The sequence below is a fragment of the Cajanus cajan genome, chromosome 3 (genome assembly GCF_000230855.2).
Source record: "Cajanus cajan strain Asha chromosome 3, NIPB_CcT2T_4, whole genome shotgun sequence".
Classification (NCBI taxonomy): domain Eukaryota; kingdom Viridiplantae; phylum Streptophyta; class Magnoliopsida; order Fabales; family Fabaceae; genus Cajanus; species Cajanus cajan.
This window is the reverse complement of record NC_138519.1, coordinates 25,395,386-25,412,636: the sequence shown is the minus strand read 5'-3', so window position 1 is coordinate 25,412,636 and position 17,251 is coordinate 25,395,386. Positions and strand designations below refer to the sequence as shown.

Below are 17,251 nucleotides of genomic sequence, written 5' to 3'. Positions count from 1 at the left end.
GAAACTGTTAGCTTAGAACCATCAGTTACCACCACGTGTATTGGCTTCTATTCCTCAATTCTACACCCCAATTTCTAAGCCATGTCAAAATCTAAAAAATTGTGTGTAGATCCACTATCAATCAAAATGTATATAGGTTTCTTTTGTTGGTACCCTGTAATTCTCATGGTCCTAAAATTTGCTACACCAGTCAAGGCATTAACTAAAATCTGAGGTGACCCCTAATCAAAATCAGCAACAAAGCTAATAACAGGATCTGCAGACTCAACTAATTCCTCCTCCTCCTCCTCAACCTCCAAAACATGCACCTGAAGCTTTTTGTGTTAAACTATGCTCTTGAGAATATGGCTCATCACAAAAATAGCACAGTCCCTTAGCCCTTCTTTCACTCATATATGCAGGTGTCAAACTCCTATTAGATTTGACTTTAGTACCATTTCCAACATTAGAACCCGAACTAGAACTCGCAATGAATGCCATAGGTTTAACAGTGAATGTAGGTTTGGATCCTAAAACTCCTTTTTGAGGCTTAGCCACCAAATTAGTTTGAGTAGAAGGGGAATTGGCAGCTTCATACATTCTCGCCAACGTAAAGGCTCTTCTAATAGTGGAAGGCTGAAACATACACACTAACATTTGGATTTCATTCTTTAAGCCCCCTAAGAAACAACTCAACATATATTCTTCACTAAGATTCAATCTATTAACAATGGAATCAAACTCCTCATGATATTCACAAACAAATTTCTTTTGCCTCAATCTCATCAATTCAGCCATTGGATCATCACACACCACCCCAAACCGCTCAATCAACAGCTTAGTATATTCTTTCCACGAAATCAAAGGAGAATAAGTTGCAGATCTAGCTAAAGTCGTGTGCCATTGTAATGCCCGACCCTCCAAGTGAACAATTGTCAATCTTACTTTAACATCATCAGGTGTATTATCAATTAAAAAATAATTTTCACATTTATATATCTACTGATTGACAGCCTCACCGAAAAAACGAGGAAAGTCTATTCTTGCTAATCTTGTTCTGCAAGAATAAGATGAAACAAAAAGACGTGCACCACCAGACATAATAGTTGTGGAAGGACCATGAACATCTTCTAAATTTTATTTTAACAATTCTTGAATTTGATCTTTGAGGGAATCACCAAGGGTTTTCTGCATCGCCCCAACAAGCTCCATTAAACGAGACTCTAATCTTGAACACATGCATTCTTCCAAATCCTTGATTGTCGCTGCATTACGAGCAGTTTCCGCCATTGGTGAGAACTCCGAATGGATCGTGAAGGCTGATACCAATTGTTATAAATTTTTTCTAGTTCTAGGAATGCAACAGACTCGAAGAACTTGAGGAAGAATAGGGAACCATGCAAGAAAGGTTCCGAAATGATTATATTAAGATGAGAGCAGATTACAAGAATTTGACGAATGAATTACCATATCCCAAGCTAAGATCAGAGTTGCCATATATAGCAAAACTGACACAACTAACACATAACAGATTCTATACAACATGTTAACCAACTAATAGATTTTGATCAACCCAGTTTCTAACACGTGGCAGCCTAATATTTCCTAACATTATAATTTAAAGAGTAAGTACTTTATTATATATTTATAGTAATAGTACAAAAAGTTTTCTTAATATCTGGTAAAAAAACAACTTATAGCGTAAATCATAATTTATAAGAGTAAGTAGTTTGATATATTTATCGTATAAAACAACACTAGCCTTTACGTAATAACTTTCTCGAGCAATTCATTTAATATATATATATATATATATATATATATATATTAAAGCTTCATTTAATGTATTGAAATTTTACGTAATCAATTACAGCATCACGTATACATGTAATTGAGAATGAATTTCTCATAATCAACTACTTTATGAACAACAATTGATTTAAAAAAATCCACAATCGATTACATTCTCCCCAAGCAGCCACAAGGTATAGGAAGAGGGGCAACAAGGTCATGAATGGGTTTACACGCGTATAACTCATTTCTAGTTTATTTCTCAATAAAACTGCTAAGAAATAAAAAATAGGTGAAACCCGTGCCTTTTTTATTTCTCAATGACAATTTCTTACTAAACAAAACAAGTAAGCTTATTTATCTACCTCTATTTCCCCGAACTAGACGGAGCGTTAAGGTAAGACTATAAGACACATCTTAACTTGAGAAAAATATTGATTACACTAATTCTTTGACTACAATATCCTTATTAAAAGACTTAGGGTGTAGTTGTAAATTACTTAGTATTTAGGCAACATAACAATAAATTATGGTATTGCTGTAGAAGAACAATTATTCCTTTATTGATATTCTTAAGTGACATATTTGCCTTGCCACAAATCAAAACTCCCAAATAGATAATTTGAGGGAATAATAAATAACCTTATCATATTACATGTTTTACAAATGAATCCATATATAATTAAGGCTACACAACACTGACATATAGAAAAGAGTAAATAGTGATGATAGAGAGCACAGTGATCTCACAAACCTATCACTATTGCTGGAGCTTGAGTACTGGGAAGGCAATAACATCTCGAATACTGGGAGAATTTGTCAAAAGCATCACGAGCCTATCAATTCCAAGTCCCTGGAAAGAATATCTTCTTTGTAAATTGCAGTTAAAAAGCTACAACAGTAAACAAAAACATTTCGCTATTCCAACACTGGGACAAATAATGCAACACAAATTAACATTATAATGCAGAAAAGTGAAAACATTAACTTGCATACACCATGTTTGTTGATTATTATACTTATTGTATCACTCATACACATGGTTAAAAATCCAGTAATACTTCATAATTCATATATTTAATACGCATGCTCTTCACTAAGAAATGATATAACCTGTTGACACATAAATTTAAAGATAAAAAGTAGACGCAAGTACACAATGAAAATCATAATTGACCTCACAATACTCTATTATGAAGACAACTTTGAAATGAATATGCTATAAACTAAACATGACTTTCCTTTTAAAAGATGACACTAATCTGGAATTTGACCTGTCATGAAGTTGATTTCAAGATGTGATCGCTGATTGCATTGGACATAAATCGTGCCTCTAATCGGTGACAATGTTAATACCAATAAAACTGTATTCATTCACATCAAGAGCAATCCCATAACTATAAAAAAAAGACATGCAGACAGATTACAATACCATTCCAGAAGCTGGAGGCATTCCATATTCCAAAGCTGTTAGAAAGTCATCATCAAGAGTCACTTCATACAAGTCATCATCATCTTCCATTCCATCCTTTTTATCATCTTTTGTTGAAACAGCTGCTCTCTTCTTTTCATGCTGCCTAATTTGATCTTCTAAGCGTCCTCTCTGCCAAGTACAAAAAATGCAACCAATTTATTTACCATCAAAGACTCAATCTTCCATAATTAGATTGAGACAGAGTTAAGTTGTCCACAAATAATCATTATATTTTATTCTTTTTCCAGACAAGTTGGCCTGAACATAGTCCATTCTCTATTTATCGTAGCAGTAGTAGACTAGTAGTAGTGTTTGGAACAGATTAACAAAAAATACTCTAATCTTCTAGCATATATTAAAATAAGCGCCAATTTGATTATAATACAGCACCAAGTTTGACTTGTTTCCTGCTTGAATGTCGTAAAAAATTTAAACATGATGCTCAATTTGTTATCCAATATGTCATCTATCTTGTTAAGGTGTCATTGCAAATAAAAAGGAACAAGACAAATAAAATCCTCTAAAGTAACAACCACACAAACCTTAGAATTTAAACTTAGAGCTTAACTCAATCCTACCAAATCAACTTGTAAGATGGGGGCAACCCAAGCTTTAATCAGTATTAATTAGGCTACATCTCTAGTTAGTGTGGGATCTCAACTGCCTAAGAGTTGATCCTGGTTGCTGCTCTCTACGATACTTAACTCAGCCTTTCTAGTTCCCCCTTATAGGTAGCCCTTTCTGTCCTAGGGTGACCTCAATTAAGGTGGCTTTCTGATGCCCCCACACACCCCTGGATATAGGCCTCAAGCGTGGCAAATTGACAATGCATGTTGCTCAACAATGGATCTAGGATAAGTTCTCATACCATATTAAAATTTGAACATAAAATCTAACTCAACTCCACAAAAACCTCAACTTCACAAAAACGGTTTATAAGGTAAGCACTGCTCCCAAGTTTTATCTTTAATTGATGTGAGATCTCAACCACCTAAGAGCTGCATCCCAATGGCTTCACTTTATAACACTTTCACTCAATCTTTTTGGTCAGGTATACGTTTCCAGTTTCTGGCCAAGGAGTGACTTCAATTAAGGCAACTTTCCAACAAACCTAAACCTACTTCAAAACTCACAAGAATGGTATTTTATATTCATCTTACCAGGGTATTATTTCCCCCTTTTTCTGAAGTTGTTTATGATGAGAAATAGTTTATGGCAAACACAATATTAAGTGTTCGGTCTAAAATCTACATGCAGATTCTATACGGAAAGTTTGAAATCTTTGGCATCTTACCTGATCTAAAGGATCAGTCAATTCAGAGAATGCATTGCCCAACTCACGACCACAAATGAAAAGTTCAAATCTCTCTGTCAAACCTGTGGATCTAATGGAGGATCAAGCGTAAGATAGAAGATAATATCTAGAGACAGAAAAGGTGTATACTTTCTTATTGAGTTTGGTTATGATGTCTTTTTTACAATAATTTATATCACTGTATGCCAGAAAATACGCAGTCAAAAATGAATATAAAAATTCTATGATAAATAACAGCTACCAGAATAAAGGAAAAGAATAGTTGGTCTATCTTTAAATCATAAACCCAGAAAATCCGAATTGTGTTTATCTTTTCATATTTGCACAACCTTCTCAAAATTGATGTCAACATGATGATGGAACAAGGGAATGGTTCAAGGGCAACAGAAAAATCATGGGAACATTTCAAGTTCCATTAATACTAAATTATAATGACAATACAAGAATAATGGATGATGAATGCTAATCTAGGAATAATTTCCTGAATGGATGGGATAATTCTACTGTGATGTGATGATGATGATAAAGGCAAAGCCCAATGATAATAGGAAATATTAACTTCATTCAGAAGTAGAAAGTTGTTAAAGAATGTTATACTCTTTATGGACCCTAAGGTCTAACAGACTAATATTTCATAGTAGGTTGGGCAAAAACACCTAAAATAACAGAAAATAACATTATTTGATATTTTTGAAGATGTTTCTACCTTCTGTGTGGTTTGGCCAGTGGAGATATCTCAATTGGATAGTCCAAAACAAATGTAGGTTGGATGAGCTTTGGTTCTACAAAAATCTCAAAAACCTAAATAAACAAAAACAATCTGATCAGTGCATGCAAGTAAAATTGACAATATAATAAATGCAGAAAGTGCAAAGGAATATCAATATATAGATCATCACCTCAAAAGAGCAAGTGTGATTAATTGCAAAGATGGTTAAATTTATCAAATGAAAAGAATAAAAATGTTCATATGAGGACAGGAGAAAGAAAAAAGGTGAAGCAAATCAACCTCATTGAGAACATGACCAACGGATTGGCAAGCTTCAATAGAACCTTTATCCTTGTTATCAAGATTCTTTCCGAGGGTATCCAGAGTAACTCGCTTTGCAACCTCTAGATCATTTCCCAATTCATTGAAATCAACCCCGGCAGTTTCTTTAACAAGGTTGTGCATAGTCTCCCTCCTCCAAGGTCTTTCCAGACATATCTCGACTCCCTGTACGGAATCATTACACCACCTTCAACAAACTTGTTATAGAGAAATAAATTTCAATAAAATGTCATCACTCATCAAACATCAGTGCAAGAGAACTGTGAGCGCAAACACAATAATTAGTAATAAATAATATAAAAAATAAAAACTTCATAAATTGAAGTGAATATAATACAGTTAGGATGGTGTAAAAAATTCTTTATCGCTAAAGACCATGTTGAGGTTCACTAAAAGCCAGTAAAACTTGCAATGCCTGTAAATTAAAAACTTGAAAGGGAATGAAAAGACCAGCTGAAATTTAAACATTTTTTTGTTCAAGCGAAGCCATCATTGAAGGAATTACATGAGAAGGGTAATGTCTGAAAAATTTAAAAATTCCATTTTAAGTTTTAAAGCAATGCATATACATAATATCCTCTATTGGCAGGATGAAAACAAAAGGGCAGCTGGGGAGAATGAGCAAATTTGAATGTAAAATTGTAAATATATATTTATTTGAAAGGAACTAATTTGATAGTATGTGCAATTAAAATTAGAAACGAAAAAAGAGATGTTAACATAAAAAGGGATATTCAAAAGTTGTACATAAACAGGGGACGTATCAAGTAAGAGAAAATAATATAAAATTTGTATAATAATTATGTACAAAATCGTTTTTTGTCTTTGTCTCTCTTTATCACATTATTTATTAATAATGAAGAGGAAATAAAATAAATTTTGTATTCAATGAAAAAAAAAGACTTTTTTTACTGAATAGATAAAACAAGATTGAGAACTTATTTACATTTTTGATAAAATGATAAAAAAAAATCAATTTTTAAAGAAAAAAGTTAATGTTATGGTTTCGGAATTTATCCTTGTTAGAGCCAGTATTTTATATTGCTTTTATATTGAGTACTCATATTCATTGTTAAGAAGATAACATAAACTATATAAATTTTGATAATAATGTAAATTGTTTTTCAATAACATTTTTGTTAAATTTGAATAAGGGATTTTTTTTATTATGTGCCTATAGGCACAAGATAAAACGTTAAAAATAGAAAGTTCTTATCACAAAAGAAAGTATTTATAATATCAAAAACACAAAAAATATTCGATACTTGCTTTTCTCAAGTAACTTAAAGTAATTAATAAGGTGTATTTAGTACTTTCATACAATGTGCCCATGGGCACATAATAAACAGCCCCTTCGATTAATAATATATTTATTTAAATTTAATCATAACAATCAAGAATCCTTTTTTATGTCAAATTAAACATTGATATACTAAACTATTATAACAATAATATGGAGGGACTCCTAGTCCTCCCTTGTCGCTCAAAGTCCCAAATATTTGCACCCAAAAATTGGGAGTCAAGGAGGGAACAGTATGAACCTTCCTCATTAAAAATCGAATAATAAACAATAAAGTAGCATGTTTTACTCCATTTACTTATGGAACCTCTGACAAATTCAATTCTAGGTTATATTTAGTAAGAAAAATGTCTACCTGATAATCAATGGAAAGCTTCCCATGAACTGCAAGAGCACATCGAGTGACGATCTCCTCTGCCAAATTCATCATGCTTTGATAATCTGAGTATGCTTCATACATCTAAAGTTTAACTAATATCAATACATAACAAGAACGTAATAGAAGATATAATGAGAATTATTATAAAATACAAATTGAAATATCAATCAATCATTGTTAAAACAACTAGCTTGAAAGTTTAAGCTAGGAAATGATTGGAGAAATGTTACATATGCTCACACCATGTACTAAAACTAACTAAAGATGCTTTGGGTACATTGTAAACAACAATTGGTGATCCATTTCAGGATTTGACAAAGTTGGTTGTCGACTAACTGACGCAAACCTTTTATTTGATCTTGGGACTGGTGATGTATAAATATTGGCAACTGTTAAGATAATTCTATAAGATATAGTCTAGATATACTAATTTATCTTCTCCTAATTTCTAGTTTAGTTTCCTTAGTCAGTTTTATCTAAATCCCTAAACTTTAGGGATTGATTATGTTTTATGCCTATTTATTTTATTGTACCTGCAACGATTTTACACTAGTGCAGATGTCACTTTCTTTGAAGATACACCATATTTTATTGCCACAGATGTGCCTCCGGTTGACTCAGATCTCCTCTCTCAGGTATTGCCTATTCCTCATTTTGATCATAGTGTGCCTCCTACCACACCTGCTACTTTAGAGGTATCAGATCCTCCCGCACTACCAGGGTCTGACCATCCTCTACACCGATTTGGAATAACCTATGAGCGTCGATCACATACTGTTGTTCCTCCCAATGATTCTTCAATTGAGCCATGTGATTCTACTCCTGCTTCAGTCTCCTCACCTACTCCGGCCCCACCTACCTCAGTTGACTTGCCCATTGCTCTTTGTAAAGGTAGTTGTTCTACTTGTAATCCTCATCCTATTTATAATTTTCTTTCATATCATCATTTGTCTCCTACCTATTATGCTTTTGGCTCTGCTATTTCCTCTATTACCATTCCCAACACAGTACAGGAGACCTTAACCCATCCAAGATGGCGACAAGCAATGATTGATGAGATGACAGCTTTAGACTCCAACCACACTTGGGTACTTGTCCCACCTCCACCTAGAAAATCTGTTGTTGGTTGTCGGTGGGTATTTAATGTTAAAGTGGGCCCTGATGGAAAGGTGGATAGATTGAAAGCTCGTCTTGTGGCTAAGGGATACACGCAAGTATATGGTTTGGATTACAGCGACACCTTCTCTCCAGTTGCGAAGATGGCCTCAATTCGTCTCTTCTTAGCTAGGGCTGCTATGAGGCATTGGCCTTTGTTTCAATTAGACATCAAAATTGCCTTCTTACATGGGGATTTGGAGGAGGAGATTTATATGGATCAACCTCCTGGGTTTGTTGCTCAAGGGGGATCTGGTCTTGTATGTAAATTACAAAAGTCCTTGTATGACCTCAAACAATCACCTCGTGCTTGGTTTGGTCGGTTTAGCAAAGCTATACAGGAATTTGGAATGATCCGCTGCGAGACAGACCACTCTATCTTCTTTAGACGCTCATCGACACATAGATTTATCTATCTTGTTGTTTATGTAGATGATATTGTGATTACAGGTGATGATCAGGAGGGCATCAAGGCTCTGAAGCAACACTTATTTAAACACTTTCAAACTAAGGATTTAGGTCCCCTACGTTATTTCCTCGGAATTGAGGTTGCTCAGTCAAAGTCCGGTATTGTTATTTCTCAGAGAAAATATGCCCTTGATATTCTAGAAGAGACTGGACTTACAGATTGTAAGCCAGTTGACACTCCCATAGATCCTAATGTGAAGCTTATGCCTAATCAGGGGGAGCCTTATCCTGACCCAGGGAGATATCGGAGATTAGTGGGAAAATTGAATTATCTCACCATGACCAGACCTGATATATCCTTTCCTGTCAATGTTGTAAGTCAGTTTCTTAACTCTTCCTGTGAGAGTCATTGGCTTGCAGTTGTTCGAATCCTTAGATACATCAAAAGATCACCTGGAAAAGGACTTGTTTACAATGATAGAGGACATACAAACATTGTTGGATATTCAGATGCAGATTGGGCAGGTGATGCAAGTGATAGGCGGTCAACATCAGGCTATTGTGTCTTCATGGGTGGTAATCTTGTCTCATGGAAGAGTAAAAAGCAAAGTGTTGTTGCACGATCAAGTACAGAAACAGAATATCGTGCTATGGCTCACACCACATGTGAGCTCTTGTGGCTAAAATTCTTAATTCAAGAGTTGCAGTTTTGCAAGGTTGGTCATATGGAACTAGTTTGTGATAACCAGTCAACTTTATACCTCTCCTCTAATCCAGTTTTTCAGGAGAGAACAAAGCATATAAAGGTTGACTGCCATTTCATCAGAGAAAAGATCCTCTCCGGTATCATCAAGACCTCCTCAGTTTGCTCCAAGGATCAACTTGTAGATATCTTTACTAAATCTTTACGAGGTCCTAGGATAACATATATATGTAACAAGCTAGATGCATATGATATATATGCTCTAGCTTGAGGGGGAGTGTTAATATAATTCTATAAGATATAGTTTAGATATACTAGTTTATCTTCTCCTAATTTCTAGTTTAGTTTCCTTAGTCAGTTTTATCTAAATCCCTAAACTTTAGGGATTGATTATGTTTTATGCCTATTTATTTTATTGTACCCATTCAGATTCAATAATAAGAATTATTCATATGTTGGGGAGTCTTTAACACCGGGGAGCACTCCACATAATGGGTAGTGAGTAAGTCACACAAGTGAGCTTGACACCACAACATATCCTAAAATCTTAAGGCATTAGGTAAGTGGGTCTTTCTCACTTGTATATTACTCAACATGCCCAACTCTAACCAATGTGGGACTTTACTTCACACTTGAATTCCAACATTCCCCCTCAAGTGTGAATCCCTTCCACATGGTCACGCTCCTCCTCAAGCGGAAGCTTTTTTCTTTCGTCCACGAGTATTTAATGGTGGCCTTACTTGCACTATCGTTGCACTTCAACGAAACACGTCCTCCACACCTCTAGGGAGATTTTCAGTACAAGGGATAATCCTACTTTTGGATCTCCTGCCAATTCCATTTAGGATCTCACTCTTGGATCCAACCAATACTCGTCTTAGCCGATGACCAGTCACTTGGTCGAACCACCGGCTCTGATACCAATGTTGGGGAGTCTTTAACACCGGGGAGCACTCCACATAATGGGTAGTGAGTAAGTCACACAAGTGAGCTTGACACCACAACATATCCTAAAACCTTAAGGCATTAGGTAAGTGGGTCTTTCTCACTTATATATTACTCAACATGCCCAACTCTAACCAATGTGGGACTTTACTTCACACTTGAATTCCAACAGCAACAAAGCATGATATACAGAATAACAATATTCAATAAAAAAATAGTGTTATAGAGCTAATAGAAATGGATTATTATCAGATAAAAAAAAATTAGAGCAGAGCTCCTTATAATTAAAGAAAAATCACTGAAAACAGAGAATAGAAATTAAATATGAAAACCAAGACTGTCACCAAGCTAGTGCAGTTGTCCCCTATAGCACCACCAAAATTTCCATACCCCCTTTTCTCTTCCACCCCCCCCCCCCCCCCCTCTCTCTCATGCAATGTTCTCTCCCCCCACCTGATTCCTGAATCTCCTTACCTCACATGCCACCTGTCTATTCTGTTATGACATTCTTCTTCTATGCTAACCTAATTTCCCACCTCCTGCCCTCTTCAGTTTTTCTTCCTTATTCCTCTCATAAACCAACAGCTAGTTGTGATTGGACCCAGGTTTCCTCTTCTGCTATGCACATGCACTATGGCCAATCATAATGGAAACTTACAAAGTTCACCTTCTAAATCTAAACTTAGATTTACCTCTATAGTTGTAAATTCAGGATTATGTCGAGTTGAAATTCCTTCATTTCTAAATATTCGACCAATCTCATATACTTTTTCAAAACCACCCACCTGCCATAAAGAAAAAAAGCATTAAAATGGTTAACAACTTCACTGGATCAATAACATCTATGTTTATCTAGCCAATTTCAAATTTATAGCTTGAAGAATTCCCCTATATGCCACGTTTAAGACACAGGATTTTCAAAATGTTTGCAGCTAAAATGAATGAAATTATCCTTAAGCAGAAAAGACAACATTTTCTAATTGTTAGTATTGTAAAGAGCAATATATCAGGATGCCTGTAGAATTTTCAAAATTTGATAAAAGAAACAAGATCTTGACTAGTAATCTTATTCATATGCACTAAATTCAGGGTGAATACTTAACCTATCTTCCTTTTTTAAACATAGCGTTATGCCCCAACTAAGGAAAACTATAAAGAGGCTAATCCCTCAATACTTCCTGAGCAAAAAGAGTAAAAAATAAATAAAATAGAATGCTTTTGTAAGCTCTTGTCAGAATTTAGGCCACAGAAGGCCTTCACAAATAACAAATATTTCAAATCTCACCAGCATTCTCTTTAGATGTAATTCAGTTGCAATTCTCAGATATAAGTCCCTTCCAAGAGAATTATGGTATGTAATAAACGGTCTGGCTTCTGCTCCCCCAGCTGCACCCTAATCAATGAAATTAATCAGGGGAAAAAAACTTCCATGTACAAATGCCAGACACCCTATATATCATATCAATAAAACGACAAAAAAGACATTTCAGAAAGTAATTACATCATTAATCACTTATAAACAAGGACCAATATTTTAAAGGTGTCAAGTTACAACTTTGACAAACTTCTTGCAATTTTTTTACTATATTCAAGGCACCAAACCAAAATACTCAAAATAAGAGAGTTAGTGAATTGCAACAGAAGCAAACACAAGAGCAACAAGACATTAATTAAATACCATTATACCATCACGGTGGCAAAATAAATTTCTAAAACAAATGGCTATTAGATAAATAATTAGCAATAATATCACTATAGTTATAATCAAATGTTTGGTACTGATTGATAATGAAGGATTCAAATAAATTCAGGAGATAGGCAAAACTAAAACAGAGGTATCTTGGGTTGCACTTATAACCAGAATAGTTGAATATTAGCTGTGTGAAAATCACAGCCAATAATGATATAGTCAACATTCAACAGTATAAGTCCGACAAGTTCCACAATGTCATTTAATTGAGATCTTATAACCCCTATATCAATTTGACTTTCAAGAGACCCCCTACAATGCATAAAAAATGAAAATAATCAAACAAAAAGATCATGCACGTCAAGCTTACCTGTAAGATATCAAAATGATTTCTGAAAGATCAACACTCTTTGCATTTTATAAATATTAAACAAGATAACATATATCAAACAACTAGCAGAGTCCCCAAAAATTGTGAACATACATTTTTATGTAAAAAATGTGTAGCCAGTGTAGGTACATTTAAATCAACAAACCTGCAAAACTGGAGTTTCAACTTCAACAAAACCTAAAGAATCCATTGTCCTCCGTATCTCTGATACAACCTATTTGAATGAATTGATTAGAACATTAATATAAATAAGAGTTATTTGCTCAGGCAATAAACAAGTGGAGAAGTTCTTTAATCTGTTTGAAAGGACAGAAGGTGAACCCATGATCTCTGAAACCAAAATTCTAAATCTTCTTTCAAATCAAAACTAAAAAAATATGTAATTAAAAAGAAAAGGAAAAAAAGTAAAGTTACACTTACAGTTACAAGAATTCAAGATAAATAAATGTTTACAACTCCTAAGCCTAGACATAATGAGCATGGTTACTCATACCCAATAGTTTTACCAAAGTTCTACACCAGACAACATGACAGCTATCATTTTTGGCTTTCTAGCCTAGTTTAGTTTGAAGGAGAAAAACATGAAAGAGCTAGACATTCTCTGGCTCACTCTAAAACACACTTCCCATGTAAGTCAAAGTGCAATTGTAACCTATTTATTATTGTTATTCACTGAGTCCAATTCCTACACACGTTTCACAAGAGAATAATATATCTCAATTATGAATCTACATTCTACAGTAAGTTATAATCTCTCTATCTCTCTCTCTCTCTCTCTCTCTCTCTCTCTCTCTCTCTCTTATGTATGAACTAAAACAATTGAATAAAATTGGTTTTAAACTCTTCAGTAAATAAAAAAGTTTGGAAGAGGAACCACCTTTGCTCTTTTACGGAATACATCTGCTACCTCTGGATTTGCAATCATATCTACATACCTAACCACGAGTCCACAGAAAATGGTGAAGAAACATTTTAACTTAAAGGGCTAGCCAATTCAATCCAAAATTGTACGGGATAATCAGAGATGACGTAACAAAGAATTAATAAGAAATAACAGTAAAAAATAAAAAAAGAAAGAATAAGATGTATGTTATACATCATTAAATAAGAAATAAAATCCATTAAATTTTTTTGAAAGATGAAGATATTCATTAGAGATGAGAAAGAACGAAGAACACAAGATGTCCTCTTACGAGTTACAAAAATAGAATATACTAGAAAAAGAAAAACAAAAAACTAGTTTAGAAGAATTGTAGTCACAGTCACTAAGAAAATACCAATTTATTAGTATATATCAGTAATTTCAATTAGTAAGGAACAAAGAAAAAAATATTAAAGCATGAGCTTACCTCTGACGATAACGTTTATCTATATCAGTTAGTCCATGATATTTGTCAGGCAGCGGGAGCAGAGATTTTGTAAGGATTGCAAAAGATAGAACACACACAGAAAGTTCTCCTAAAGTAAGACCAGAAAACACGTCAGAAGGTGGTCAATTATTTGATAACTATTGACTGGCATTCCCCGAAGGGCATATTTGTCCCAGCAGAGAAAGGATATCAATCGCAAAAGGTGTTAACTATTTGATAATCAGTTTGCCATTATCATAACTAGTTCCCAGTCACATGAAAGAGTAATTATAGGCATGATATATGCTAAAAATCTTCTGTAGAGAGACTTTAATAAGACAAGAAAATTATATATGAAACCAAAGATGGCTGAGCAAACTCTAGTTGAATATAATAAGACAAGTATCAGCATATCTTTTCAAACATTGTTTGGTTTAATTCACCTAAAGACAGCTTGAGACTTCCAATTTGAGTAAACATGTATACATTGTAACCTTCTTTTACCTATGAAAAGAAATACTTCTTGAAAAATAACAATGTCCCTGAACTCTCATCTTTGCTAACATACTAGAGTTTGTATATATATCACATCAGCAGCAAACTTTCAGCATCTCAATTTATATATTATCATAACAAGGGCATATGCATGTGAACTCACAAGCATACAAGTCATAGAATTGTTGCAAGCTCTTACCTTTTTGCACATTGAGATTGAGATAATAGAAAAAACAGATGGAAATCTGGGATAGATTAAAACTTTTGGAATCAAGATATAGCATGTTGCAAATGCAAGCCATATCAATTTACTAAATCCTATTTCTAGCCTCAAAATGAAAAAGAAAAATCATTTAATATTCCAATTACATAAATACCTTTTTCTGTGCGTTTTATTGTTCCTCTTGCACCTAATATATCACCAATATCAACATGCGCCTTCAACTGTTCAAACTGATCACCTATGAGTCTCTCCTTATCACAATAGAGCTGAAATCATATATTTTAACAACTTCAGTCAGCAGCTCTTTTTAGCATTTACTTTAATGAAAGGAGACAATTTCTACCTTATTTATGAATAAAAAATGCAACTAACAAAAAGACTCAAACACGAATGAAGATTGAAGAAACATGGAAACATATCATAAACTTAACAAAAGGCCAACATGTCGTAGTTCAACGTTATTGGTAAAGATTATGTAAATATTCTAATTAGGATTTGCCTCTTGTCAGGCTTTAGACACCATGAGAGAGAAAACCGAATGCATAAGTTGAATTTTGTGTTTAATTTACGCAGTGGAGGCTCTCAATTATAATGATCATAAATACAATGAATAATGGTTTCCCTAATTTACATACATACATACAGCTTACAATATATCAAAATATCCCTAACTACAATATTTACATGATGTCTAAATGTACAAAAAGCAACAAAATGCGTAAAAGAAAACCTGAATTGTCCCTGAATCATCTCTTAGTGTGAGAAAGGCAAGCTTTCCAAATGCCCTCCTAGCAACAATTCTTCCCGCAACAGATATGTGGTCATTCTCACTGTTTTTTTCCTCGCCATTTCCTAAATCTCTATAGATATCTTGCAGCTGATTAGCACCATGAGTTTTGTCCCATTCATAAGCATATGGATCAAGCCCCTTGCTTCTCAATTCTTCAACCTACAAAACAACCACAAAGGTTGTAAAAATTCAAAAATAATAAGCTCTTTCTCCAAAAGAGAAGACAATCTAAAAATAAAGACCATTAGTTTGTCAGTCCTCTGACAAGCAGTCAACGTCTCAACCAAAATCCCTCATATTGTCCAAACTATCCATGACTGAAGAAAGAAGCACCTATTCCCAGTGCCCAACCCAAACAACAATACTAGATATTAGCATATAACCATGCATTCATTTTGCATCATATTCCCTAGCCAAATAAAATTAGTCTTAAACTATTCCTTTTTTTTCCTTCCAAAAAATAAGTAAATAGTAATGCAAAATATCTTTACAGTGTTATCCAATTACAAACCGACAAATATGATAAGCTAACTTTCATAATAACTAACTTGAAAGTCATGCTATCGATGATTTCTGATTGGTTGTCAGTGCAATATTTTCTTAAACCAACCATGCATAGAAATTAAACTAAAAAAAGACAGGCATGGAATTCTCATTTCCCTTAAAATCAAATTTCCATGCAGCTTTTCCTATCAACTCCTCTCCATATTTTGCCAAAAACTGTAGACAACCCGAGAACAGAACAGAACAAAACAGATAAGTGGATAACAAAAAAGAAAAAAAGCTACAAAGCAATCAATATTCATTCCTACATGGAAGTTCAACGAAAAATCTCACAATGCGGAAGCTTCAAATTCCAAACTCATCTTCAATTCAGCTTCAACTCATCCCTCACCACACACACACGCACGCACACAATCAAAAGGAAACGGAACAAAACGACACCGTGCAAGCGACGCGAGAGGCACATACCTTCTTCAAGCGAATGGCTCGAACGGCTTCCCTGTCGGAAGTTGAAGTGGTGGACGACGACGGCGAGCTCCGGCGGCCGCGACCGGCGGCCCTAGTGTCGGCGGTGGTGGAAGAAGAGCACGCGCGGAGAACTAGCGTGCGAGGTGTTCGACGAAATGCGTGAGATTGAATGAAGTGCTTCAGTGGGTGCCATGTTAGATTGCACAGTTTTAGTGCTTCCATTCTCTCTTTCACCGCTGGGTCGTACCAAAGTATTGATTTATATTTTTGATTAATGGCGGAAAATTGTGACGCTAATTGGGGAAGGAACGGTTACAATATCTAAATTGTATTTTTTTTTAAGAAAATTTCTATGGTACCCATCTTATTTGAGAGGGTACCAGTACAGTTTTTTATATTTTATATTTTTAATAATTTATTTAAATAATATTTATGATATTTTATTCTTTCAATTTTTAAATTATTTACTCATTTTATTTTTATTTTATATATTCTAATCAGATATTTAAATTAAAAATTATAAGTATTTTCTTCATTTTTTAATTCTTTAATTTAATCTCTAAAATTAAAAAAAATTACAATTCATGAAACTTCACAAATTAAAATTTTCACAAAAATATTTTTGTTGTATATAAATGATGAGACAAAATAATAATTTAATATGATTATTCAAGTTTATAGATATCGAATTTTTGTCTTGTGTGATAATGATTTTAAGAGTTTTTTTTTTTTTTTCAACGAAAGGATTTACAAAAATTCTTTTAACTTCCTATCTAATTTGATTATTATTTATCATAATAAATTAATTATAATTATCATAACAAGATATCCAAAACACAAA

General features: G+C 34.0%; 1 protein-coding gene across 1 annotated transcript; it reads right to left on the bottom strand.

Annotated features, from left to right (window-relative positions):
• Window positions 1–2,305: 2,305 nt before the first annotated feature.
• OVA5 (Lysyl-tRNA synthetase, class II) lies at window positions 2,306–16,704 on the bottom strand. Its single transcript, XM_020361666.3, has 14 exons — window positions 16,411–16,704; window positions 15,379–15,597; window positions 14,803–14,914; window positions 13,931–14,039; window positions 13,459–13,516; window positions 12,727–12,795; window positions 11,786–11,893; window positions 11,193–11,285; window positions 7,266–7,370; window positions 5,569–5,775; window positions 5,266–5,360; window positions 4,539–4,629; window positions 3,203–3,373; window positions 2,306–2,623 (listed from the first exon to the last, which is right to left on the bottom strand). Exons 1-14 carry the CDS (start codon window positions 16,630–16,632, stop codon window positions 2,531–2,533), a joined length of 1,752 nt encoding a protein of 583 aa, XP_020217255.1. The 5' UTR covers window positions 16,633–16,704; the 3' UTR covers window positions 2,306–2,530.
• Window positions 16,705–17,251: the final 547 nt, after the last annotated feature.